At 46.2% G+C, this 23,262-nt stretch overlaps 1 protein-coding gene across 3 annotated transcripts in view; it reads left to right on the top strand.

The window, feature by feature from the left end:
* Cgnl1 (cingulin like 1) overlaps positions 1-23,262 on the top strand; it is a 156,533-nt gene that overhangs the window by 70,372 nt on the left and 62,899 nt on the right. For all 3 annotated transcript variants that reach the window (XM_021171400.2, XM_029481707.1, XM_029481708.1), the window contains exon 8: positions 4,983-5,195. In XM_021171400.2, the coding sequence (XP_021027059.1) occupies positions 4,983-5,195 (213 nt within the window). The remainder of the gene's footprint in view (positions 1-4,982; positions 5,196-23,262) is intronic.

The raw sequence follows: 23,262 nt of genomic DNA, 5'->3' as shown, positions 1-23,262 counted from the left end.
TTTTTTGTGGTTTTTCGAGACAGGGTTTCTCTGTAGCCCTGGCTGTCCTGGAACTCACTCTGTAGACCAGGCTGGCCTGGAACTCAGAAATCCACCTGCCTCTGCCTCCCAAGTGCTGGGATTAAAGGCATGTGCCACCACGCCCGGCTCTTTTTCTTCTTTTTTAAAGCAAGTACCTTATTCTGGGGATTGAACTAGGGTCCTGAGCCAGCTCCCCAACCCCAGATGTGTGATGTCAGAGGATGTGTGTTAGCATCTCAGAGCTCCTGGCTTTCTACCTTTTGATCTTGATCTCTTTGAATAGTCTTTTGTTTTTTTTATTATTTTTAGAAATAATATTATTCTCATGCAATCAAGTGCCAGCTTTTTTTAGATCTTCCATTACTTGCCCTCCATATACACTAAATTTTTTGTTTTGTTTTGTTTATTTAAATTGCGTTTCTTTATTTTTATGGATGTGGGTATGGGCATGCCCTTGTCTTTGCCTGTGGCGTGGAGGTTAGAGGACAGCTTGTGGGCGGGAGTCAGTTCTCTGCTTCTAGCACTGAGTGCTGAGGGTCAGACTCTGCCCGGACTTGGAAGTTAGCACTTTTACCTGCTAAGCCATCTCACAGGCCCCACAGTAGGTGTGAAATGGCTGGTTCCTTGTCACATGGCCCCTCTTGACTGCATGAAGGTTTAGAAATTAGTGATTCTAAGTAGCCAGATTTCCCCTTGATTTCCTTGACTATAGCCTCTAGAGAGGTACATTTCTCTCTACTGGATGCTTGTTTCTAGTTTAAGTTTCTCCTAGTTACCACTTTCCTCTTTATTTGATATAATTAAGATTTCATGCATTGAAGTGAAGTTTTGGAAACTGTATGTGCCTATTGGTCTTCCGTCTGGAAACTACTGTGTGATATGGCAAGGTGTAATCTGATTGGATCCGTGCAGCATGGTCCACTTAAGTGACAGCTCCAGATGCAGATAACACCCTGTCTGTGTAGAATGGACTGCAAATTCTTGGTCTTCGACACGCCTTGGCGGCAGCACAAACATAGATACACCCCGCCCGAGATAAGGGTGGGAAGAGGAACTGCTCTATCTAAGAACAACTGAAAAACGCGTGAGAGTAAAAGCAGGAAGGGGTGACTCTGAAGTTGCTGGCTGTAGGCGCCATCAAGTCTTAGAGAGATCGCCAGTGGCAACAGTGATGGGTGAGTTCTGCTCTTCAAAGAGAGATAGGTAGGGATAGCCAGGTGGCCCCTCATTCAGTGTTAGGATGAGGAATTCTCAGGTCTTAGGGATGGGTCTCTAGGTTGCATCAAAGCTCATCCTTGCCTGCTGGCAGGGCTAAAGCTCGGTCTGTGCTCTGGTCTCCCACCTGTTTGCCTGGTCCAATGGACCCGCTTATCTAAAAGCAGCAGGTCTCAACCCTTTCACAGGGGGTCACATATCAGATATCCTGCATACCAGATAATTACATTGCGATTGATTACAGCAAGCTTCCAGCTATGAAGTAACAACGAAATAATTTTACTTCACCACATCATGAGAAATAAGGGTCACAGCATTAGGAAGACTGAGAACCACTGCTCCGGAGTAAAGGAGACTTCGCCTCCCAGTTGTTTTTAAATGAAAACTCATTCCTTTATATGCTAATCAGAAAAATACCTTAGGGTCAAAGATCTGGCTCAGTGGGTAAGGGTGCTTGCCTGGTAAGCCTGGCAACCTTAGGTCATGGAATGAATTTAAAGATGGAAGGAGAGGACGACTCTACAAACTGCCCTCTTTAGCATGGCCACAGTACCTCTCTGACATACCACACGCACATAAACATATTCACACAAACACATGTATATCACATACACTCACACATATATCACATGTATATTACACACATACAGACATATACATACATATATATCACACATACATCACACACATCACATGTATATCATACATATATATTACACATACATCACTCACATACACATACACTGATACACATCTCATGTATCTCACACAAAGACAGTGATACAATTAATTTAAAAAATTGATACGACGATTTCTCCTCCCTTCACAGTGACACACCTCTCCGAATGGCAAGTAGCCTGTCCTCTCAGAGATCTTGGGGGCTCAGTGGCAGCTACTGCTCTGAGTCCCCAGGAGCACAGGAGAAGAAACAGGGTATGTTTTTAGTCAGAAGGTAGGGAAGGGAGAACTGAGAGAAAGAATCCTGGCCTCTAGAGATTCCAGCTGTTTGGGACAGGGTGACTCATTCACACCCGGAACAGCAGTGCTGCTGGTCGCTCTTGATCCAGCCACAACTGTCAAATAGCAGATCTCTATCTTCCCGGAAGCTTCTCTCTCTCACTACGGATTTAAGAGAGAGGAGCACAGGCTGGGCATGTAGTTCATTTGGTAGAGTGCTTGCTTACCAGGCATGAAACCCGGGCTTCCATCCCCACCACTGTATAAAACGGGTGTGCTGGCACATGCCTTTAATTCCAGTACCCAGGAGGCTGAGTCAGGAGGATCGGATGATGTTCAAGGTTACACTGTTTTGAGAGTTTTGAGGCCAGCCTGGGATACATGAAACTTTGTCTGAAATAAACAAACAAAACAACCACAAAAGACAATGCACAATACACAGGTTGTGGGGTTAAGAGTGCAAACTGTCAGAGGAAGGGTGGAAGACTGTTCTAGAAGGGGATTGTGGGAAGACTTCTCAGAGGAGCCACATTGCATCTTCAAAGAGTTTCCAAAAGGCAGGGGGACTGGGGCTGGGAGGAGAGGAGGTGGCAGCTCAGAGCCTGCCTCTGTGAGGCTGGCTGTGCCAATAGGTGGGTGCTCCAGCAAAGGGGATGAGGGCTAACCTGCACAGAGAGAGGAAGGGTGCTCCAGCAAAGGGAATGAGGGCTAACCTGCCCAGAGGAGAGGAAGGGTCTAGATGTTGCAGAACTGACTTGATGCCTGTGAAGAACAGGGTGAGAGAACTCACAGTCACTGCCCTGCTCCTGCACTCGGGCACTCCACAAACTGGTGGTCAAGGGGAGGAAGCAGAGACGGAGGCTCCTGTTAGATTCTCCTAAACTATAATCTCACTTATTCCGAGGTTTGTGTGGGCCAGGTGAAGCTCATGGCTGCCTGATCATCAGAGAGGTGGTGCAGGGAAAAGAGAGAGGCAATTTAAAACAACAGCAACAACAGTAGCAGCAACAACTATTGGGGGGGGGGGGGAAAGTCAAGGAGCTTGCTAAAGGAAAGGAAAGCAAACAAAATCGCACTCTTAGGGATATCTTGAGAGAGAAGCCAGACATGATCCTAGGGAAAAAGTGGCTGCCGGGAAGGAATGTGCTGTTCTGTGCTTTCCAGAGAGAGGAGACTTTTAAGGATACAGGGGGAGGCTTTTAAGGATACAGGAGTTCAGAGCATGGTACTAGGGAAGGACCAGGGAGACGAGGAGGTATGATGGTTAATTGTCAATGTGACAAACTTGGAATGACCTGGGAAAAGTCTCAATTGAGGAATCAATGTCCAATCCTGTGGGCATGTGTGGGGGAGATTAAACTTTGCTGGTTTTTAATTAAGGTGGGGAGCTCTACCATGGATGTGGGCAGCACTGTTTCATGGGCTGGGGGCTCTGAATTGTGTGACCAAGAAAGTTAACTGAGAAAGCAGGCAAGCTGGCAGTAGGAAGGGAGGGCACTCTGACCTTGTCTTGGTAGGGGGGCCACAAAAGCCACAAAGCAGGTGATTAGGAGTTGCGTGAAACGGTAAACAATCACACTTTGAGAAGTTTGGTGATGAAGGTGCCAGGTAGGCAAGAGTCCAGGAAATGGCAAGGAACCAGGGCTGAAAACATGGGGCAGTGGACAGCTCTTCAGTGGGGTGCTTCAGGTGGAGGGGAGGCTTGGTGCCCAGTGAGGGGCTGAGGTGCCAGAGTCTGGGGCATCCAGGACAAAAGAAGGCGGAGCCTCTGGCAGAACATCCCTGGGCTTGAAGAATATGGTTTGAAGCTGAACCTTTTGGCTTCAGTTTTGTGTCTCTTTGGGAGCTCTTGAGAATGAGAGAGGGAAACATGTGAAAGCCGTGCTCTACCCAGGCAAGGAAGATAGGAAAAGCTGTCCTGAGTACTAGGAGCGGGGATAGACTCGGACCACGTGCAGCAGCCTGAGAATGGGCAGCAGATGAGGCAGCGACCAAGCTCAGCCCTAGGCAACAGTCCTGCATAAGGGCTATAGCAGGGATACTGAGCTGTGGGACAGATGCGAAATGAGTTGCAAAGTCACATATGTCAGGCTGGGGATGCTCATTGGGTAGACTCCTTGTCTAGCATGTACAAGGCCTGGGGCTTAACCCCCAGCACCACATCAGCCAGTTGTGGTGGTGCATGACTGTAATCCAGCAATTGGAAGATGGAGGAAGCAGGAGCCCCATGTCAGGGTCATCCTTAGCTACGGAGCAAATCCGAGGGTAGCCTACGCTACATGAGAACCTGTCAAACCAAAGAAAAACAAAACAAGAAACAAAATCCTCCCGAAGCAATGACAGTGAACTCAGTCATGCTAATTCTCAAAGAAGCTAAGACACAGGGGCTGGAGAGATGACTCAGTAGTTAAGAACACTGGCTGCTCTTCCAAAGGACCTGGGATCAATTCCAGCACCCACATGGTGGCTCACAACTGTCTATAACTCCAGTTCCAGGGAATCTGAATCTGACACCATCACACAGACATACATTCAGACAAAACACGAAGGCACATACAATAAAAGGCAATCATTAAGAAAAAATAGAAAGAAACTGAGACTTAAGCTGCAAGGTAATGGTGGCTCTGAGAATTGCAAACTGTTCCCAGATCTGTGTGGTCTGGGAAGGAGAGCGTGGACAGGACAGGGTAGGTGGTCATACACCTGGTGGTCAATCTGGAGGGGCAATGCTGGCTACTGGCAAAGATACCTGTCCTTCAGCTCTGCAATTGTCCTCCCCATCCCCCCAGGAACTCCTGCAAGCCAAGCAGGACCTTCAAGATCTGCTCATTGCCAAAGAGGAACAGGAAGATCTCTTGAGGAAGCGGGAGCGGGAGTTGACTGCCTTGAAGGGCGCCTTGAAGGAGGAGGTTTCCAGCCATGACCAGGAGATGGATAAGCTGAAGGAACAGTACGATGCTGAACTGCAGGCCCTCAGGGAGAGTGTGGAGGAGGCAACCAAGGTGAGCCCACTACCCACAGAGGGTGCCAAGATGCAGCCAGATGAGAGGTTATGCCCACTCTCCCAGGCTAACTCCCCTAGGCTTTGTCACATCATGGCAATGAGCTCGTTGACAAGGGACACGCTGATGGCTGAGCTCCTGTACTTTTTGAGTCTATCAGCTCAAGTGTCAATAAAGACTAAATGCTTTTTAAGGTGAGGTTTTAAGGCATTGAATGGACTCCGCTTCTGCAGGCTTTGTGGAGTAGAAAGCTGCCCTGAGTATATCCTCAAGCCTCAAGCCCTAACTAACACACTGTGTGACTGTGCTCCTGCGCAGAATTGCGGATAGGACCTGGAGTTCTGGAACCCTTTGTCCCATCTCAGCTGCTTCCTCTGGGCTTTGCTCAGTGTTCCGTTAGATAATTCATGTCCTTTTCTCAGCGGAGTTGGAAGAGGGCTAATTGGCCAAATTGCCCCAACTCTTCCAAGATAAGTTTTCCCCTTAATTGAATTCTTGGCTCTTACGAATGGGTTGTAAATTGTGTGGAAGTCTTTTGGTGCAGAGTGCACGTTGGCCGTTGAAGGGGAAATGCTTTGAAAAAATACCATGCCGTCTTTAGGGATAGAGAACTACAGAGTGTACATTTTTTAGTGCCTGAAACAAAGGGTCAAAGTTCTGAGGAGAGGACTCTTCATACCGTTCAGTCTGCAGGGATGACGGTGGCAGTTCCTCACCCCAACCCTGCTAAGCCCCATGGTGGTTCACTGATTCTCAATGATGTCATGATAATTACTAATGACAAGAAGTGAAAGATAAGTTTGCTTGTTATTACAACAGGGAAGTCTGGGAAACTGCCTGCTTTGGGTTAGTATAATTTGGAGATACTTAAAAGGGCCTCTTGTTGGTTTGCCCTTCTGCCCTTGCGATTTGATTTTAATTTGAAGGGGACAGGTAGAACTGACTTAGTTGTCCCTTGAGGGCAAATGTCTGGTTGTTTTGTTTTGTTTTGTTTTTGTATCTTTGTATCTCGGCAACAGCCCAGTATCCCTGCTATCGATCTTCACATTCTGTTACCTCAACAGCTATAGGCTCAAGTGATTCGCCTTTGGAGCACACCATTGCTTTATCACCCTTAGGGCCTGCAGCAATACACAAGTTTAATGTGGAATATGCTGGGAGACCCATTTGGGGTTACTAGCGAGCAGTGTTTGTAGTTGTTGGATCAGAAGAGGAATCAAACTTGTACCACGTGTAGAATGGAAACTCTTTAGTTGGAAGCTTCTGGGTCTGCTGGCATAGATGTGTAAGCGGGGAAGGGGAAGGCGGCAGGTGAGAGAACACGTCTTTGTTGTATGGAGTTGAGGATCACCAACAGAGACCCAGGGTATTGAATTGTGACTTTTCTGCTCATAGAGTATTTGTTTAAAAACCACTAATTCAGGACTAACTAGGAGGAGAGATGAGTCTGCGGCTTAGAACACTTGTTCTTTTACAGGATCTGAGTTTAGTTCCCCCGCACACACATCTATGACCCACAGTCATCTGTAACTCCATCTCCAGGAAACCCAGTGCCACCTGTGCCTCCCACAGGCATCTAGTGTGTGCTCCGTGCACATAGATACATGAAGACACATTCATACACACAAAATAAAACAGTAATTTCCAATTGGTATTTGCCTGGCACTCCACCATCCCAGACTGAAATTCAAGATTGTTTACATGGCAGGCAGCAGAAGTGCCCTGGGGAAGCTATTGTTAACCTCCTCATTTCTCTGCCCGTGAGGAATGACTGCCTCCCTCCCTCCCACCCCCTCGGCCTCCCCAGTATCCTCTCACCTGTGAACTGCCCATGCTGCCTCTGTGTCCCTGTCCCCATCCTGTTCTCCTACCTACAGATACACATCTAGGAGTCACTCACAACTTTGGGTTTCGACTGAACCTTGGGTTCCCATCATGCCCTGCTGTAATGGACGTTCCCTTAGGTTGGCATCTTAAGCACGGGGGTGTTTTTATCTAGACCTTTTCTTTGCGGTGAGATGGGAAGTGACAAACTCAAGTGCTACTGAGGCCAAACAGGAAGCACCAATGAACGGAGCTGTTAATATAGTGATGGGGACAGTTGGGGCTGATGTGGAATGTGACAGGTTTCAGAGTGTGTTGTCTGCTCTGTCCGCCAGCTGCTTCTCTGGGTGTGTGCTGGGACATAATTTCCACTCCTCTCTCCCCTCTTCAGCTTGTCCTGAGTTTCCCTGACCATCCCCTCTTGAATTCAAGACTTCTCATTCTATAATTATTATCATTATATAATATTGTTATTATAATTATATATTATCTATAGCATATGTAACTGTATATTGTAATATATGTTACATATGTGTTGTTATATATACACACTACATACTGAGTCCAGTTAATGTTCCCTGTGTACAAGTGTTTAGGGCTGACCCCTTAGACCTGGAAAATCTATTAGGAGGAGGCTGTCTCTGGAGAAAACAGGCTCTCCCTGCTCAGTAACTGTAACTGTCGGTAGCTTTTCATCCAGGAATGGGGCCTTGTTAGATTCTCCACTTCCATGCTGGGACATTGCCTGGTATGCTCTTGTGCAGATGACCTTGTTGCTGAAGGCTCTCGGATGCAGTATCCCTGTCATGTCTAAAAGGCACTATCTCACAGCAGTTCTCCTTCACACACTTGGACCCTCTCGCACCCTCAAACATTCCCTGAGCCTTAGGAATCAAGGAGTTGTCACAGATGTCTCAAATGGAGCTGGGACAGCTGCTTATTCTCTGCCTTTTAGCCAGCTATGGATCCTGTTACAGCCTCCATTGCTGCAAAAAGACACTTCCTTGATAAGTGGTGAGAGCTACGCTCACTCACGGGTAGAAAGATAGGTATTTATAATACAGCTGGAGGCTGGATTGGTTTAGGTAGTGGCACTAATTGGTTCTCTTATTTCAACTTTCAAGGATGAGTTGGATAGCTGCGTGTTGATGTGAGATCTCCAGATGTTAAGTGTTGCTAAAACTACAAAGAAACAAACCCCTCAATTAGCAAAAGGCATATAGCGCAAACATAACTCACCTGCAGGTCCCATGGTTTGTGGTTCTGATCCTCGGTACAGTGCCTGGAAGTCACATCTGTAGTGTCTTCAGAGTCGTGGATGGCAGAGGACAAGCTCCCTCCCAGCTTGGTCTCTTCCTTACTGCTGGGCTCCCTGGAGTTTCCCAGTGGCAGGGAGGGAGATCTGGTAGAGGACTCCCCAGCTCTGTAAATTCCTGTGCAGTTTCTAACAAAGGAGTCTGAATATGTTTGAGTTTCTTGGTAATTTTGCTTCTAAAATGTCTGCCGAGAAAATGTGACACAATCTTTTTTTTTTTTTTTCTTATCAGAATGTATTACATCTATTTGTGTGTGAGGGGTTGGGGTGTGGTAGGGGTAGGGGTGGTGCCTTCCATGGCAAAAGTGTGCAGGCCAGAGAACAACTTCTGGGAGATAGTTCTCTCTCTCTCTCTTCCATATCTAGGGATGAAGCTTAGGTCCTAAGAGTTGGCAGCAAATAGCCTTATTCACTGAGCCATCTTGCCTGCTTCTCTCCCAATTTATTAAATGTAAACTTAGTAACAGGCGATGTCTGTCTGTTACATTGTTTATAGCATGCTGATATAGATTGGTAAGAATATTCTATTAAGTATTTGGATATGAAGGGATTAAATACAACCTTTTTTAATTTGGTAAAGACTGTCTCTCAAATTTGTTCACGTGTATTTAGCCTTGGGAAGGCCCCATCCTAGACGGTGACTAAAAGCTGACATTTCTGAAAGGCAGTGAGTTGCATGACAACGTTCATTTCCTTGGAAAATCTTAGGAGCCCAGCCTCCTCTTGTCAGTTTTTCTAACTTTTGCCACTGCCTCAAGCCAAAACCCTCTATAAGGCAGTTTTACCACTGCCAAGTACAAGGCACCTTATCTGGCCTGGGCCCGAGCCCGAGCACTGAATGTCTTAAATCAGTGGAACTCTTGGTGAAAACTGGCAGATTACATCAGGAACCTTTTACTGATATTCCAAACAGATCCTGGGTAATCTTTCTTTTTTTCATACACACAGCCATTTGGCTCAGCAGATAGGAGTTCACCAGTGTCTTGGTTGTGTGTGGCTTCCTGGCTCAGCAGGGTGAGCCAGACCTCCTCTGCAGAGCTATGGTGGGTCCAGTTGTTATGTGGCCTGTTCCCTGTTCCTTCAGATGGAAAGGGGTCTGCATAGGTGATTAGCAAGGGGTCTCTGTGAGTCTTCTAAAGAACTGCCCAGGGCTTTGCCTCCTTGTTTTCCTACAGTGTTCTCTGACAGTTCCTTTATAGGTTTCCAATTTTGAAATGATGATGTCCTCTTTCTACTTTGACTTGGTGCGATGGTTGGATCCATGGGTTAGTTGGGGAATATGAATCACTGATGGCATGGGATTACAATGAACATTGTCCCACGCCAAATGGTGATGGGGTTGGCTTCTCCTTCTCATTTCTAGTCTTCCTTTCTCTATTGAGGGTGCAGAAGAGAAATAGTTTGGTAAAGCTTTCTTGAGCAGAGCGTCAGCTCAAATCCAGCTCCCTGGAAAGAGGGACTCTGGGGCTGGAGAGAGAGGTCAGTTAGTGAAGTGTTTGTTGTGTAAGAATCAAGACCTGTTTGCTCTCCAGAACCCATGTAAAAAACTTGGGCATGGTGGTCTGTGCTTAGAATCCCAGTGCTGGTTGGGTGGAAATAGATCCCTGGGGCTTCCAGACCAGGAAGGCTACCTAGATGGTGAGTTCAAGATCAGTGAGAAACCCTCTCTCAGAGACAAGGTAGCTAGCTCCTGAGGTAGGACACCTGAGCTTGATCTCCAGCGTCCACGTGCCTGTGCAGAGCTATGCACTCCCACACACTTGAGTGCACACACATGCATGCACACACACAAATACCTCCTGTGTTGCCTCTTGGTCTTCACAGTATGCAGAGAGATGCATTGTTAGAGATTTAACTCTTGGCTTTATCTTTCCTACCCTATTAAGGAATACTTTTGTTTTCCACTTGATGTCCCCAGGGGATTAAATGTTATGGGTTAGAAGGATGGACACACTAAGGGACGGGTCAGACCCTGACTATCCCAAAGTGGTCTTGGAGTGTTAAGAGATTCCATTTATGTGGAAAGATTGTTCCTTACGAAAACAAATCTCATTGTGTTACCAGTTCGCTTTGACTAACTCAGCATCTAAGGACTTCAGAGAGTTTGAGGATGGGAAAAAGACATTTTTATTTTTGTACCAGGAACTACGATTTTCTCTGTCATTAGACTCTTTCTGAATGCGTAACACATAGCAGGGACCCAAATGAATGGATTAGGGAGAAGGAGGACTAACCTGTGGGAGACTGTCCTTGGCATCCCTGTTATTTTTATTTATATTATTTTTTAAAAGGGGAATTTGATCTTTATATTGACTTTATTTTAGATTTACTTTTATGTCATGTTCATGAGTGTTTTGCCTACATGTATGATGTGTGCCATATGCGTGTCTATGTGCCCCTAGAGGTCAGAAGAGGGCATTACCCCCTGAAACTGGAGTTATGAACTGCCATGTGGTATTAGGAACCCAACCTGGGTCCTCTGCAAAAACAACAAATGCTCTTAACCCCTTAACCATATTTCCAGACCCTGTTTGTATTGTTTTTAAATACAAGATGAGCATATTGATTTTCTGAGCATTTGCCAAGGGCAGACGATGGTACTTGGTTCTGTGATGGCTGCAAAGATAAAGCCAGCGGAGTCTGTTCATGGCAGTTGAAACAAGTAGCACTCAGGCCAATTACAGGGAAGCATGAGTGTCCTGGCGGGAGGTGGAGACAACGTGCTATAGTAGAAGTGAGAGAGAGAAACCCAGAGCGTGGGCTGGAGGTGAGGATGGTGGCAGTCGAGAGTATTTCACAACAGGGCAATGTTCAAGTTGGACTGTGAATACTGTTCAGACACAGGGCCATGGAGGCTGAGGATGTGTTTGTCCTGAATAGAGCATCTGCAATGTTGGTGGAAAGGGAGGCGTGTGTCTGGACTGGGACTGGGAGACATGGTGGTGGTTATGGGTAAGGAGTAGTTTAAGAGGTAGGGGCCATTCCAATGCAAGGACTGGGTTTGGATCCCAGTTCAGTGAAACCAACTGTCAAAAAGCACAGCATGTCTGGAATCACTAGAACCATTTAAATGAGGCCTTTAGATTCACAATATTAAGAAGTGGTTCAAATAGCTGGTGTATGTGTGTGTGTGTGTGTGTGTGTGTGTGTGTGAGAGAGAGAGAGAGAGAGAGAGAGAGAGAGACAGAGTGCTGATACTACTTACACCTACTACTTGTGTGTACTTGAGAGAGTAACTTAACAGAAGAAAGATTTATTGTGACTTGTGGTTTCAGAGGGTTTGGTTCATGGATTCTGGACCTCATGTGCTCAGTTGGAACACTGTACCTGTGGATGAGTGGAATGCCTTCACATCATGGCAGACAAGAGGAGGAGCCTGGGAGGATTCAGCTATGAGATGCCTCCAAGGACCTGCTGACAGTCACTGACTTCCTCTGGCTAGGCCCTCAGCTTGTGGTTTCTGGATCTCCCTAGACAGTGCCATCAGTGGGTGGCCTAGGCTTTCACAAACAGGCTGCAGGGGACAGCTCATATCCCAACCACAGCAGAAGCGTTACCATGATTCTGTGTCCTAGTTTCTTTTGCTATGATAAAGACCATGACCAAAAGCAACCTGGAGAGGAAAGGGTTTATTTGGCTTTTATTCTCTGATCGCAGTCCACTATTGAGGGAAGGCAGGACAGGATTCAGGGTAGAAGCCAGTCTGTGGGCAGGTTCTTTCCAAGTGGCAGGTCAGCCAAGGGTCACGTGGAAAATCCAGTGTTAATCTTGGGATCTGTGGACTTGCCTCTCTTCAGACATGACTATAATTCGGTATCAAAATTTCATTGCTTTCTTTTCTAAGAGAGCCAGGTTAGCCAGGGGGAGCCATGAAAACTAATTTCCTTAGCGTTTTAACTTCAAAACAAAAATCAATTTATATTGAGCAGTGGATTAACTGTGCCTGGAAAAGAAAAATGTCTCCTTTCAGATGCAGGAGAACCTGGAGCAGCTCTTCTCATCCTGTGGGCTGTGGCCCCTTGGGAGCAAAGCATCCTCTCACAGGGGCCTCCTAAGACAACCAGAAAACACAGATATTTACATTAGGATTCATAACAGTAGCAAAATTACAGTTATGAGGTAGCAGTGAAATAATTTTATGGTTGGGGGTCACCACAACATGTGGAACTGTCTTAAAGGGTTGTAGCATTAGGAAGGCTGACAACCACTGGCCTAGAGAGACATGGGCGTGGTCCTTAGCAAAAGTAGGAGCTAAGATTTATATCCAAAAGCACCTTTCATAATTGTGTGCCTTTAATCCTAGCACTTGGGAGGCAGAGGCATTTTGAGTTCTAGGCCAGCCAGGGCTACATAGTGAGAACTTGTCTCAACAAATTAAAAAATACCTTTTATTCTCTAGTGTTCTCTTTCTCTCTGAATCTTTTCATAATTATACTGGTTTTCTGCCTCCTATATTGATTAGAAAGTGTGTAAATAAGGCACCCATTTAAATGGGTTTCAAAGGCCTTGTTTTATGGCTCTGACCCTGATAATCATTGCATCTGGAACTTCATGCCCATCACAAGGAAACTCCATACCTGCTAGCTGACATGCCTCAGCAAACAGTATCCCTGTGAGTCAGTCTGGTGTGTTGAGCTGCCCAGGTCATGTGCTATGGATTGTAGAAGACAGTGTTAGGAAGTTCCAGATATGGGTATCTTGTGTGTGTGTGGATGTGGTGTGTGTGTGTGTGTGTGTGTGTGTGTGTGTGTGTGTGTGTATGAGTGCTGGTGAGATTGTCAATGCAGGATGATATGGAAGTCAGAGGTCAAATCCAAGTGTTTTCCTCAGTTACTTTAACACATTATTATTTGAGACAGTCTCTCACTGAACTCAGAAGCCACCATTTTCTCTAGGCTTGTTGACCAGTGATTCTCCAGGAGACTGCTGTTCCTCCCTCGGGGTGTCAAGGTTATAGATAGGCATGGCCATACCCAGAGTCTATGTGGTGCTGGGGTCAAACCCAGGTCCCCATGCTGTGCAGCAAGCACTTTCCCCACTGAGCCACCTCCTGGCCCCATGACCTTTTCTGAGGCAATGACTCATCTGTCATCAAGTGTCTGGCTGTGTTTCATGTGCCAGCACGGTGCTGGTTCCCAAGACTAAGGCAGCCAAGCCATGGGCTTAGACTTTAGAATCTTTTGTGGTCTTGTGGGAAGGAGAATTCACAAGTAAAAATGTCCTCAATGTTATAGGTGCTGTCGCTGCTGCGGTCTGAGCTGGGTCGGAGAGCAAGGTGGGAAGACTGCTCTTGATAGCAAAGTTCCAGAAACAGCGGGTTCTCTCTGACTTGACACCCTCAGTGCTGTCACCAGAGCAAATCTTAGAACAAATTGTCTTTTGTTCAAGAGTTTTTGGACCTTAGCATCCTGTGAGTCTGTCTGTGTTGTGTGCTCAGCTCCTTCAGTGAAGCAGGATCATAGCAAAAGTTGCTGCAAAGTTTAAATCACACGATGGAGAAAGAATATTGGCTCAGAGAAATTGCTTCAAATATATTTTATTATGTATAAAAAATAAATTCAGAACCTGGGAATGTAGCTCAGTTGGTGGAGTGTTTGCCTGGCATGCATGAAAGCCAGGGGTTAGTCTCCAGCACTGCATAAAACCAGCACACCGATACAGGCCTATAATCCCAGTACTTAGGACATGGAGGCAGAGGATTATGAATTCAAGGTCACTCTTGGCCTTGTAGTGAGTTAAAGTCAGATTAGGCTAAATGAGAACTTGCCTCAAAAGACAACACCTTAAAACAAAATCAGTTTCCTGTCCCTGTTAAGACTGTGTGAGGTGGGCCCTCATAGAAGGGACTATTTCCAAGGATGGCAGCAAAAGGGCTGTCTGCTAGGTCTGCTTGAGGGTCTGCTGCTGCTGAGGGGAGGATGCTGGCTTTGGTGTTACAGTGCAGGAAGATTGGCTGAAGGGTTTCACCGGAGGGCTTGTCCCGATGGAGGTGGGACATTTGGTAGCATCTACTGACTGTACTGAGCGTCATGAGTGCGGTTTACAGCAGTCCCAGTGGGGTCCTGAGGACAAGGCTTTCAGGACACTCAGCCTTCAGCTGACCCAGAAAACCATGACAAATTCATATGCAGTGTGAAGAGAAAGTGTGGAGACATAACTAGGTGGGAAAGAGGTACAAAACCTGAGCTGGCCTCAGAAGAACATCAGAGCGGCCTGCTCTCAAACACATGCTCTGCCCCTCACTTCACCCTTACACTTGCTGGGTGCGGAGGTGAGCGCTCTCCTACTTCTCCTCTGTGATGGGTAGGGTGGAGGGCATCAGGATTAAGCAACACAATTGGTTTGATGTTAAGAAAAGTTCACGTCAGTTCTAACCACGTGGAATGGATCTGTTCAATGAATAATCCATGTATAGGCATTCATTTGTTCTGGGCACTGTGCTGAGTTACAGGGATAAAGTGAACAAAAGAGACAAGATAGTCATTGACTATATATAAAACCATATGTGTAAATATGTAATTCCATTGTGGCAAGTGCTCTCAGTTAATGGATGGCAGGAAGGAAAAGTGATGGAGATCTGAAGGGCAGAAAGGAGTTTGATGAGTTATTCTCCACCAATGAAATGAGTCAATTTAAGCCAAATTGAAGTATATGAAGGCAGGTTTATTGGGAAACAGCTTTATGGTGGGTTCACCGAGGGGAAGGGGAAGAGAAAGAGGAAGAGAGAAAAAAAGAGCACACACATGCGGAGAGAGAGAAAGAACGACATGCGAGAGCCTATAAAATGCCTGGATTATATAGAGAGTAGTGTCTTGGGGAGGGGAAGCCCAGCCCCTGTGCTGCAAAGTTCAGGGCAGAGGGTGGGGCATGCCAGCCATACCCTGTAACAGGTAGGGACTGAGGGGTGCTCAGAGAACCTAGAGACAAGTGCGCTTTGGTATGTTATATATACACCTCAGCTGATTGTCTCAAATCTGACTCAACAGAGTTAAATATATTACAATCAGAAATTACAGAATGGTCCCATCAAAGGAAATAGCCTGTGCAAGGTGCTGGTCTTCGGAGAGAGTGGGCTGTTAGGATGCTCAGTGAAGTCAGTGAGGCTGGCCTGGGGCAATGGAAAGTCTGGGGAGATATGAAGTGGGAAGGGGAAGGCAGGCCATTCAGGTCCTGGGGTACATCTTGCTGATTCCTTTCTTATAGTTAGTAGGAAACTAAAGATTATTGAATATGGGCGATGGGAGAGGGAGACAGACAGACAGACAGACAGACATAGTGAACTGAGCAGGGGATGGAGGGAAAGGCAAAGAGGGAGAAAGGGGAGACAAGGGAAAGAAAAAGGAGAGGTGGTAGAAGAAGGAAGAAGAGAGTAAATGGAGGTGAGGAAGATGAGGGGAGCGAGGGAGGAGAGAGGCAGAGACTAACAGACAGAGATGGATCCAGAGCCTGAGAGAGAGGATAAGACTTTTAGATGGATTTGGGTATATTCCTTTTGGAGCAGCAGAGCTTGTTTTCCCAGTGACAGTGTTGAGGGACTCTTGTTCATACTGACACTTCAGGCCTGCTGCTCTGAGCCTCTCCAGCTCTGTTTTTAGTAAGATTATTACCCATTTCCTCTCTGCTGGTTCTGGAAGAGGAGGGGAAGGGAACAAATCAGGGATGGGTCCATTCCATTTGGGACTTAGTCGTGCTGACTTTGTAAAATGTGTAAGTGAGTGGGTCAGTTGGCAGGGTTCAAGCCTGAAGGGACAGCTTCGGTATGTAGGTGAGGAAGACGTTGTTTACTTACTGTCTGTTAAGTCTGTTAGAATGGAGCTTTGTGGGAGTCCTGGTCCTCCAGTATCCATGGATTACATGCATGTGTGCCTCCACTGCTCCATTTTAGGGGCTGAACCCAGGGTATCTGGTACAGCTGGCTGATCCTACCTACTGAGCTGCATCCCGGGTGGATTTGCATTTAAATATCTTCCAACATTTCGAAGGTTTCCCAAGTGGGATAGATAGCCTGAGTTCTTTGGATTGTCACAAATATTGTCTGGAGTCCAGAGTGTGAATGAGAAAGAAGCCATGACTACTGATGGAAGGTGTCAAACCAGCAGCATTTCCTGGTGTAGATATGGTCAAACCACAGGAATGAGGGAGTGCTGGAGAGCGGCTATTTAAATAACGGAGGACAATCACAGACATCCAGTCCTTACGATCTGGGAGAGGAAAGCTTTATCAGAAAACTTGCTTAATTTGCCTGACCCACCCTACCACCCTCCTTCCCTCCCTCCCTCCTTCCCTCCCTCCCTCCTTCCTTCTTTTCCTTCCTCTCTCCCTCTAAACCCTGTCTGGTGGATGCTTTTCTGAAGTCTTGCCAAGATCATTAATTAGATTTCTATTTGGTGGAAGAATTTGGCATTAGCATTTGATCATTTTAGGTGGAAAATGGAACTTGTCATGTGCTCTAAGCCCATTGTGTGGGAATCGGCATGGACATAGGAATGTCTGCAGCAGCAGAGAAAATCAGGCTACCGATGGCATCATGGGAGCACAGTTCTAGGGTGGCCTCCGGTGATCTTGCCCCTTTGGAGCCTCTTTCTACATTGACTGCTGTTATAGGAAGAACAGTGTGTGGCTTCCTAGAAGGTCTTGGAAGACACAGTGGCTTCTCTCCTTGGTTTCTCTTGGCTCTCTTGCTCAGCTGAGAGCTAACTGCTTCGTTTCAAGGCTATTCAAATCGCCTGTGAAAAGACCCAAGCTGTAAGAGACTGAGTCCACCTGTTGGCTCTCATACGAGGACTGTGCCATCTTGGAGCACATCTAGGTCTAGTCAGTAAGTGTCCCTCCCCCTTTTTGTAGTGCATGGCAGAATACCATAGACTTAACCCAGAGCCTTGTGCATGCAAGGCAAGCACTCTACCACTAAGCTACACCCTCAGCTCCCTCCCATTTTCTTTTTGAGACAGGGTCTCACTAAGTTGCACAAGTAGGCACTGAACCCACTTTGTAGCCCAGGGTAGCTTTGAACTTTCAATCCTCCTGCTTTAGCCTGGAATGACAGGCCTGGTCACCAGGCTCAACTTGGCCAACATCCTGGCTCCTGGCTCCTGGCTCATTGGAGCCAGTACCACCCAGCTACATTTCTATTACCTCAGAAACTCATTGAGGCAAAAAATGGTTGTTTAAACAGGCTGGGTTTTGAGGAAGTTGGTTATGTAATAGTAGATAATTACTATAACATTTTGACTTATTCTAGACAGGTATGGTTTTATTTATATTTGTGTATTTATCCAAATGATTATGTGTGTGTGAGTGTGAATGTGTATGTGTGTGTGTGTCTAGTATAGTATATGTATAGAGGTGCCTGTGCCAAGGCCAGAAGAGGACACTGGGTATTTGGCTCTTCTGCTCTTTGCTTTATTCTCTTGAGACAGGCTGGTAGCCAGCAAATCCCAGAAATCCTCCCAACTCGGACCTCCACATTGCTAGGGTCACAGGCTCACAGACAGCCATGGTGAGCTTCTTTTGTTGGCTCTGGGGATTTGCGCTCAGTTCCTCCTGCTTGCTTAGCAAGTGATCTTAAGTTCTCCCAATCCTGCAGATAATGTGCTTATTCTTGGGGCTGGACTGGTAGGGATGGACTTAGGTGCAATTGTGAGTGGTGGATGGATTCCGGTGGCAATCATTACACAGTAAATAGGTGCTCCGAGAAGTGATTAGATGTGGTTTAGTGAGTTTTGAAGTACAGAAAGAGTCATGTGTTCAGGACTCTGGAAATGTGTAAGAAAAAGCGAGCGTCACACATGGAGGAAAAAAGCCCTTCTGCCCTGGTCACCTCCGGACAAGGGAACTAGTTTGAGCCAGCATCATTCAGTTAATTTCACAAAAGGCAAACTAGAGGGCAAGTTGTTTGCTCCATTACTGGTGACTGGACAGAGACCCAGCTCCACACGTCAACCTCAACAGCCAGAGGAGTTCCCTACTCTTTTAGGGTCTCCACTTAGGTTTTGATGCTGACAGAAAATTCAGCTAGTAAGATGAAGCAGAGATAGGGATTTTATTGAAGATGCTTTTAATACAGGCTTGAAGCTAAGAGAAAGAGATGCTCAGAAAATAAGGCTTATGCTAATGTGACTTCCCCAGGGCAGTCACAGCTGTCTTAGCACTGGCCATATAGATACTCTGTTGGTGGTTCTAGAGAAACCCTTCTTTTTTCTTTTCTCCCCTTTAAAAACAATCTTTTGCCATCTTTATGAGAAATTCATACATGGATATATTTTGATTACCTCGCCCCCAACTTGTCTCCCAGGTTGTTGCTGATCTACCCCTCAGTCCTGGCTTCGTGGCCTCTTTATTTTCTTTTAAATAGTCCACCAAATCCTGTTTGTGCTCTCCATAAACCCATTGGTGTGGGTCCCTCCACTGGAGCATGGTTGGCCTACCAGGGGCCACACCCTCAAAGAAAACTGATTCTCCTTCCCTCTGCCATCATCAACCATCGACAGCTCTTTAGCAAGTGGGGGCTCGTGAACTCCTTCCTATACCATGTTGGAATGTTGACTGACTTCACTGTGTGCAGCAACCAATGCTGCTGGGAGTTCAGGAGGCCTGTCATTTCCAAAAGACACTGTTCTGTTTTGGGCCTCTCCAACTTCTGGCTCTTGCAGTCTTTCCACCCTCTCTTCCTCAATGGTCCCTGAGCCTCGGGAGGTGGTGACACCATTGTCCTGTTTGTGGCTAGCATTCCACAGACACTTCTTCTCTGTACTTTGACCAGTTGCCAAGTTTCCCCATTAACTACTGTCCACTGTGCAGAGAAACTTCTCTGATGAGGCCTGAGAGCTGTGCTCACCTGTGCTTACAGAGATAGGTGTTTAGGGGGCGGGCTTTGTACAGTAACAAAATGATAGCAATAGGCTCATCCCCGTGGCCTGTGCTCTTCCACTTTTGACAACTGAGAAAAGGGAGGTGGTGGCTCTGGAGACGAGTTGGATGGAATTATCACCCGATGAGGTGAAACCAGTGCCACTGGATTTGTGTAAAGGGTTTACTGCACCCCGTTTCCATCCTAAAAAATGGGGTTTCTGATGCATGGCTTCAAAGCCTGCAGGTTTACAGCCAGGAAGGGAGAAAGGCCTTCCATGGCTGTACACTGTGTTGGAATTCTTGTTCCAACCAGAGCTCTGTTTCCTTCTCAAGCTCCCCGAATGTTCTCTGCCTTTTTGTCTTGCCTCAGTTTCCCAGGGAGACCAGAGAAACTTCCAGAGCAGGAAATAGAGTTGGGATGAGCAGTCGGCCAGTGAGTCGGCGTGTGAGTGCTAGGGGAGTGGTCTTTTCCTCAGGAAATTCCAGCGCCGTGGATGGGCCTTTTCCTTGGGGATACAGATGCTCTGGAGAACAGGGCCAAGCACACATATTTCTGCCTTTGAACACTTCCCTTCCTTTTGTTTTATTTGGTAAATTTCTGTTCATGTTTCTCAAGTGTGTGGTCTAGTGGGAAGAGATCCTGGCTGTGTCTGGATTTAAGGAAACTTCCAGTCCATTTACACATAGTGGGAGGGGAAAGCCTGGATTTCATCAAAGAGTTTTCTCTCTCTCGCTCCAAAACCAAGTATGTAAAAGCCAAACAAGTAAACTGCAGGACTCAGCAAAGGTGACATTGACGAGGGTCTGAGCACATCTGGGCAGGTAGGGATATGGGAAGACATTAAGCTCTGATCTTTTCTATCTCAAACTGTCCAAGAACCTGGAGACATCTGTTTGAGCAGGCTCGGCTGGTGAGATGACAGAGCAGGAAGGTCAGGAAGTGGCGAATGAAGATGGGAAACACTGGCTCTATTCTTTGTAGCAAGAATCAAGACTCTGGGAAACTGGCAGTAAGTTGATCTAGTAAACCCCACATAGGGAAATCTTCTGAGGCAGGTAGGTTTGTGCATATGACTCTGAACTTGTGTCTAGCACGTCTCTGACTTAAGGGAATCGTCTGAGCCTTCACCTGCTCTGTAAGGACATCTACCTGGTTTAGACATCTTTCTTCCAGTTCTCTAGGCCCTGACCTTGGGTGAGAGAGTCCCATGGCCGTTTGGTACTTGGTTCCTGAGACCCCAGGGTTTTGAGTTCCTGCCCCATGTTCTGTGCTCATTTCTTCCCATGATGTTATCTAGTGTCCTCCAGGGCCCCACTCAGTACTGCGTCCTGTGTCTGTCTTAGTCAATCTGGAAGCAGCACCACTGCTGTGGATGGTGCACTTCCTGGATCAGACAGGAGCCAGAGCAGGCAGCAGGTAGGGAGCTCTGTGGCAGAGTCTGGCTCAGTAGAGAGTCAGAGTTAATAATTTACTCTGCCCACTGTGGCCACTGGTAATGACCTTGACAAACGCTGGTAAAATCTGCAAGTCTGGCCTGGTGTTTAACTAGCATCACAGTGGCCCAGAAAGAACTTTTTGTTAATGATATATGATATATATATCCTCCAGTTCTGTCTCATCAAGCAGTCAGGATAGTTTCCTCATTGTATTTAATGTCTAGAGTTGTCACACAAGCTTAGAGCCTCCAAGGAGCTGCTCCTAAGGCAGGAGCACAGAGGCACCGTGTGAAAGACATGCTATATGAAGGACAGGATAATAGCATTGGGTCTGGTACATGCAAGGGACAGTCAATGTTCCTTTGTCCTATGACCCTTTTATTTTTAAATGCATCTATCTTTCTTTCTTTAATTTCCTCTTTTCTCCATTGCCTCCCTGTCTCTCTCTGTCTGTCTCTCCTTCCCTTCCCTCCTCCTTCCCTCTCTTCCTCTCTCCATTCTACCCATCCCAAGCTTGCCTCAAATTCACCATGTAGTTGAGTATAGTTTTGAACTTGGGATCTTCCTGCTTTTACTTCCTGTGTGCTGTGATTATAGACATGTACCACCAAACTTTTGTATGCTGAGCTAAGGACTGAACCCAGGACACATGCCAGTATGGGCATATGTGGTTTATGGATGTTAATGTGGTTATGTGTGCACATGCATGTGGAGGCCTGATGCTGATATGTGGGATCATCCTCAATCCTCTTTATTTGTTAAAAGCTCCTGGGATGCTTAGTCTCTGCTTTCTGAAGCTAGAATTACCAGTAGCTCTTTCATTTTAGACATTGCCCACCTCTTTCTCTGCAATGCCTTCAACCCCAGTGCTATTGTTGCCTATAGTGTGATGTGGAGGCTTGGACAGCTAAAGGATGCATGATGGCCTTGGGAAGTCACCTGAGTTAGCCTGTTGTGGTTACATTTATTTATCTCAGAAACAGGAGCAGTTAGTGTTCTACGACAACTGAGAAACACCATAGTTGCCTGTCTTTTCCTTGGGCTCCAAGAAGAAGTTTCTCCATTCTGTTGCCTTTTCTAGTATAGCACAGTGCTCTGTAAACACACATGTGCTTTGGGAGAGGGCAGTTAGCCCAAGATGAGAGGCTACAGAGGAAGGCAGTGGAAGAAAGCAAGCTAGAAAGGGGGAGATGTTGGAGAGGAAGATGGAGCTGGGAGGGAGGCGGCTACAGTCAGGCAGCCCCCAGTGGCAGGATCACCTGAGATGGGTAAGGTTTATGGTTCTTGTTTCAAAGGTCTCCCCACACTATGGCATCAAACACACCATTGGTCCAATGCCTTGTAGCTGTGACTTCTAGACTTTGGGTGGGAGTCTGAGGAGAAACCATTAGACATCAAAGAAATTAAGTAGGCCAGATTTCACCCTTGGCTTGCAAATATTTTTCCCAGCCAATAGTTGCATTTTAATCTTCTATTTTCTTAAGTGTCCTTTGAAGGGCTAAGTCTTATATAGTCTAACTTATTAATTTGTCTTGCTAGATTTGTGATTTTGGTGTCATTTAAGAACTCTTTGCCTACTTATATTCCCCAATTTTTTTTCCCCTTAAATTTACATCCCAGTTTGGGGCTGGAGAGATGGCTCAACTTGACGTTTTAATAGCTCTTGTTCTTGCAGAGGACCCACATCAGCTTGCAGCTGCCTTGCAGTTCTAGCTTCAGGGGATCTGATACCCTCTGGCCTCTGCAGCTACCTGCATTCATATGGCATACATACACATAAAAATGAAAAGTTTGTGGCTCATTTTGAGTTAAATTTTTATGTAAGGCAAGGGGTCATGGATTTAGCTTATAGACTTCTAATTCCCCTGGCACTATTTCCTGAATATTTACTATTTATGCTGATGAGGAATGCTGTAGACCATTTGTCCCAGTGAGTTGGACAGCACATTTGCGTGGCTCTGGTTCTGGGTTCTCTGTTGTGTTTCTCTCACTTGGGAATGCCATAGTCCTGATTACCGGCGTCTTCATTCTGATAGGTGGAGTCCCCCCATTTTACTTTTCCTCAAAATTCTGCTTACTATGTCTTTTCTCACAACTGCTAGAAAAACGTAGTGTGTGGCTATGAGCATGTTGCTAAGATCTTGATGGAAATTGTACCATACCTCCATGCCAGTACCAAGGAATTAGCATATCCACCATGTTGACTCTTCCAGTGAACCAGTGTGGGATGCTTCTCCATGTGTTCAGCCCCCCTTTAACATTTATTGTTTTCCATCATTTGATCTGATATTTTTATTTATTAAGAAATTTATTTATTACTATTTTAAAAATACTTATTTTGTATATGTGTATGTATGTGATCCTGTGTAGGTATATGTGTATCACATGCACACAGAAGGCCAAGGGGGTAAAAATAGGTCATCTAACCCCCTGGAACTAGAATTACAGATCGCTGTTAGCTGCTGTGTAAGTGCTGAGAACTGAACAACAATCTGCTCTGCAAGAGCAGCAAGTGCTTTTAACTGCTGACCCATCTTTCCGGCCCTCACTTTTTATTTATGTGTATGTATGTACATTGTGTGTGTGCAGGCACACCCAGAGGCCATCGGATCCCCTAGAACCAGAACTACAGGCATTTGG

Source organism: Mus caroli, chromosome 9 (assembly GCF_900094665.2).
Source record: "Mus caroli chromosome 9, CAROLI_EIJ_v1.1, whole genome shotgun sequence".
Taxonomy (NCBI): Eukaryota; Metazoa; Chordata; class Mammalia; order Rodentia; family Muridae; genus Mus; species Mus caroli.
This window is presented reverse-complemented; position numbering and strand designations above follow the sequence as displayed.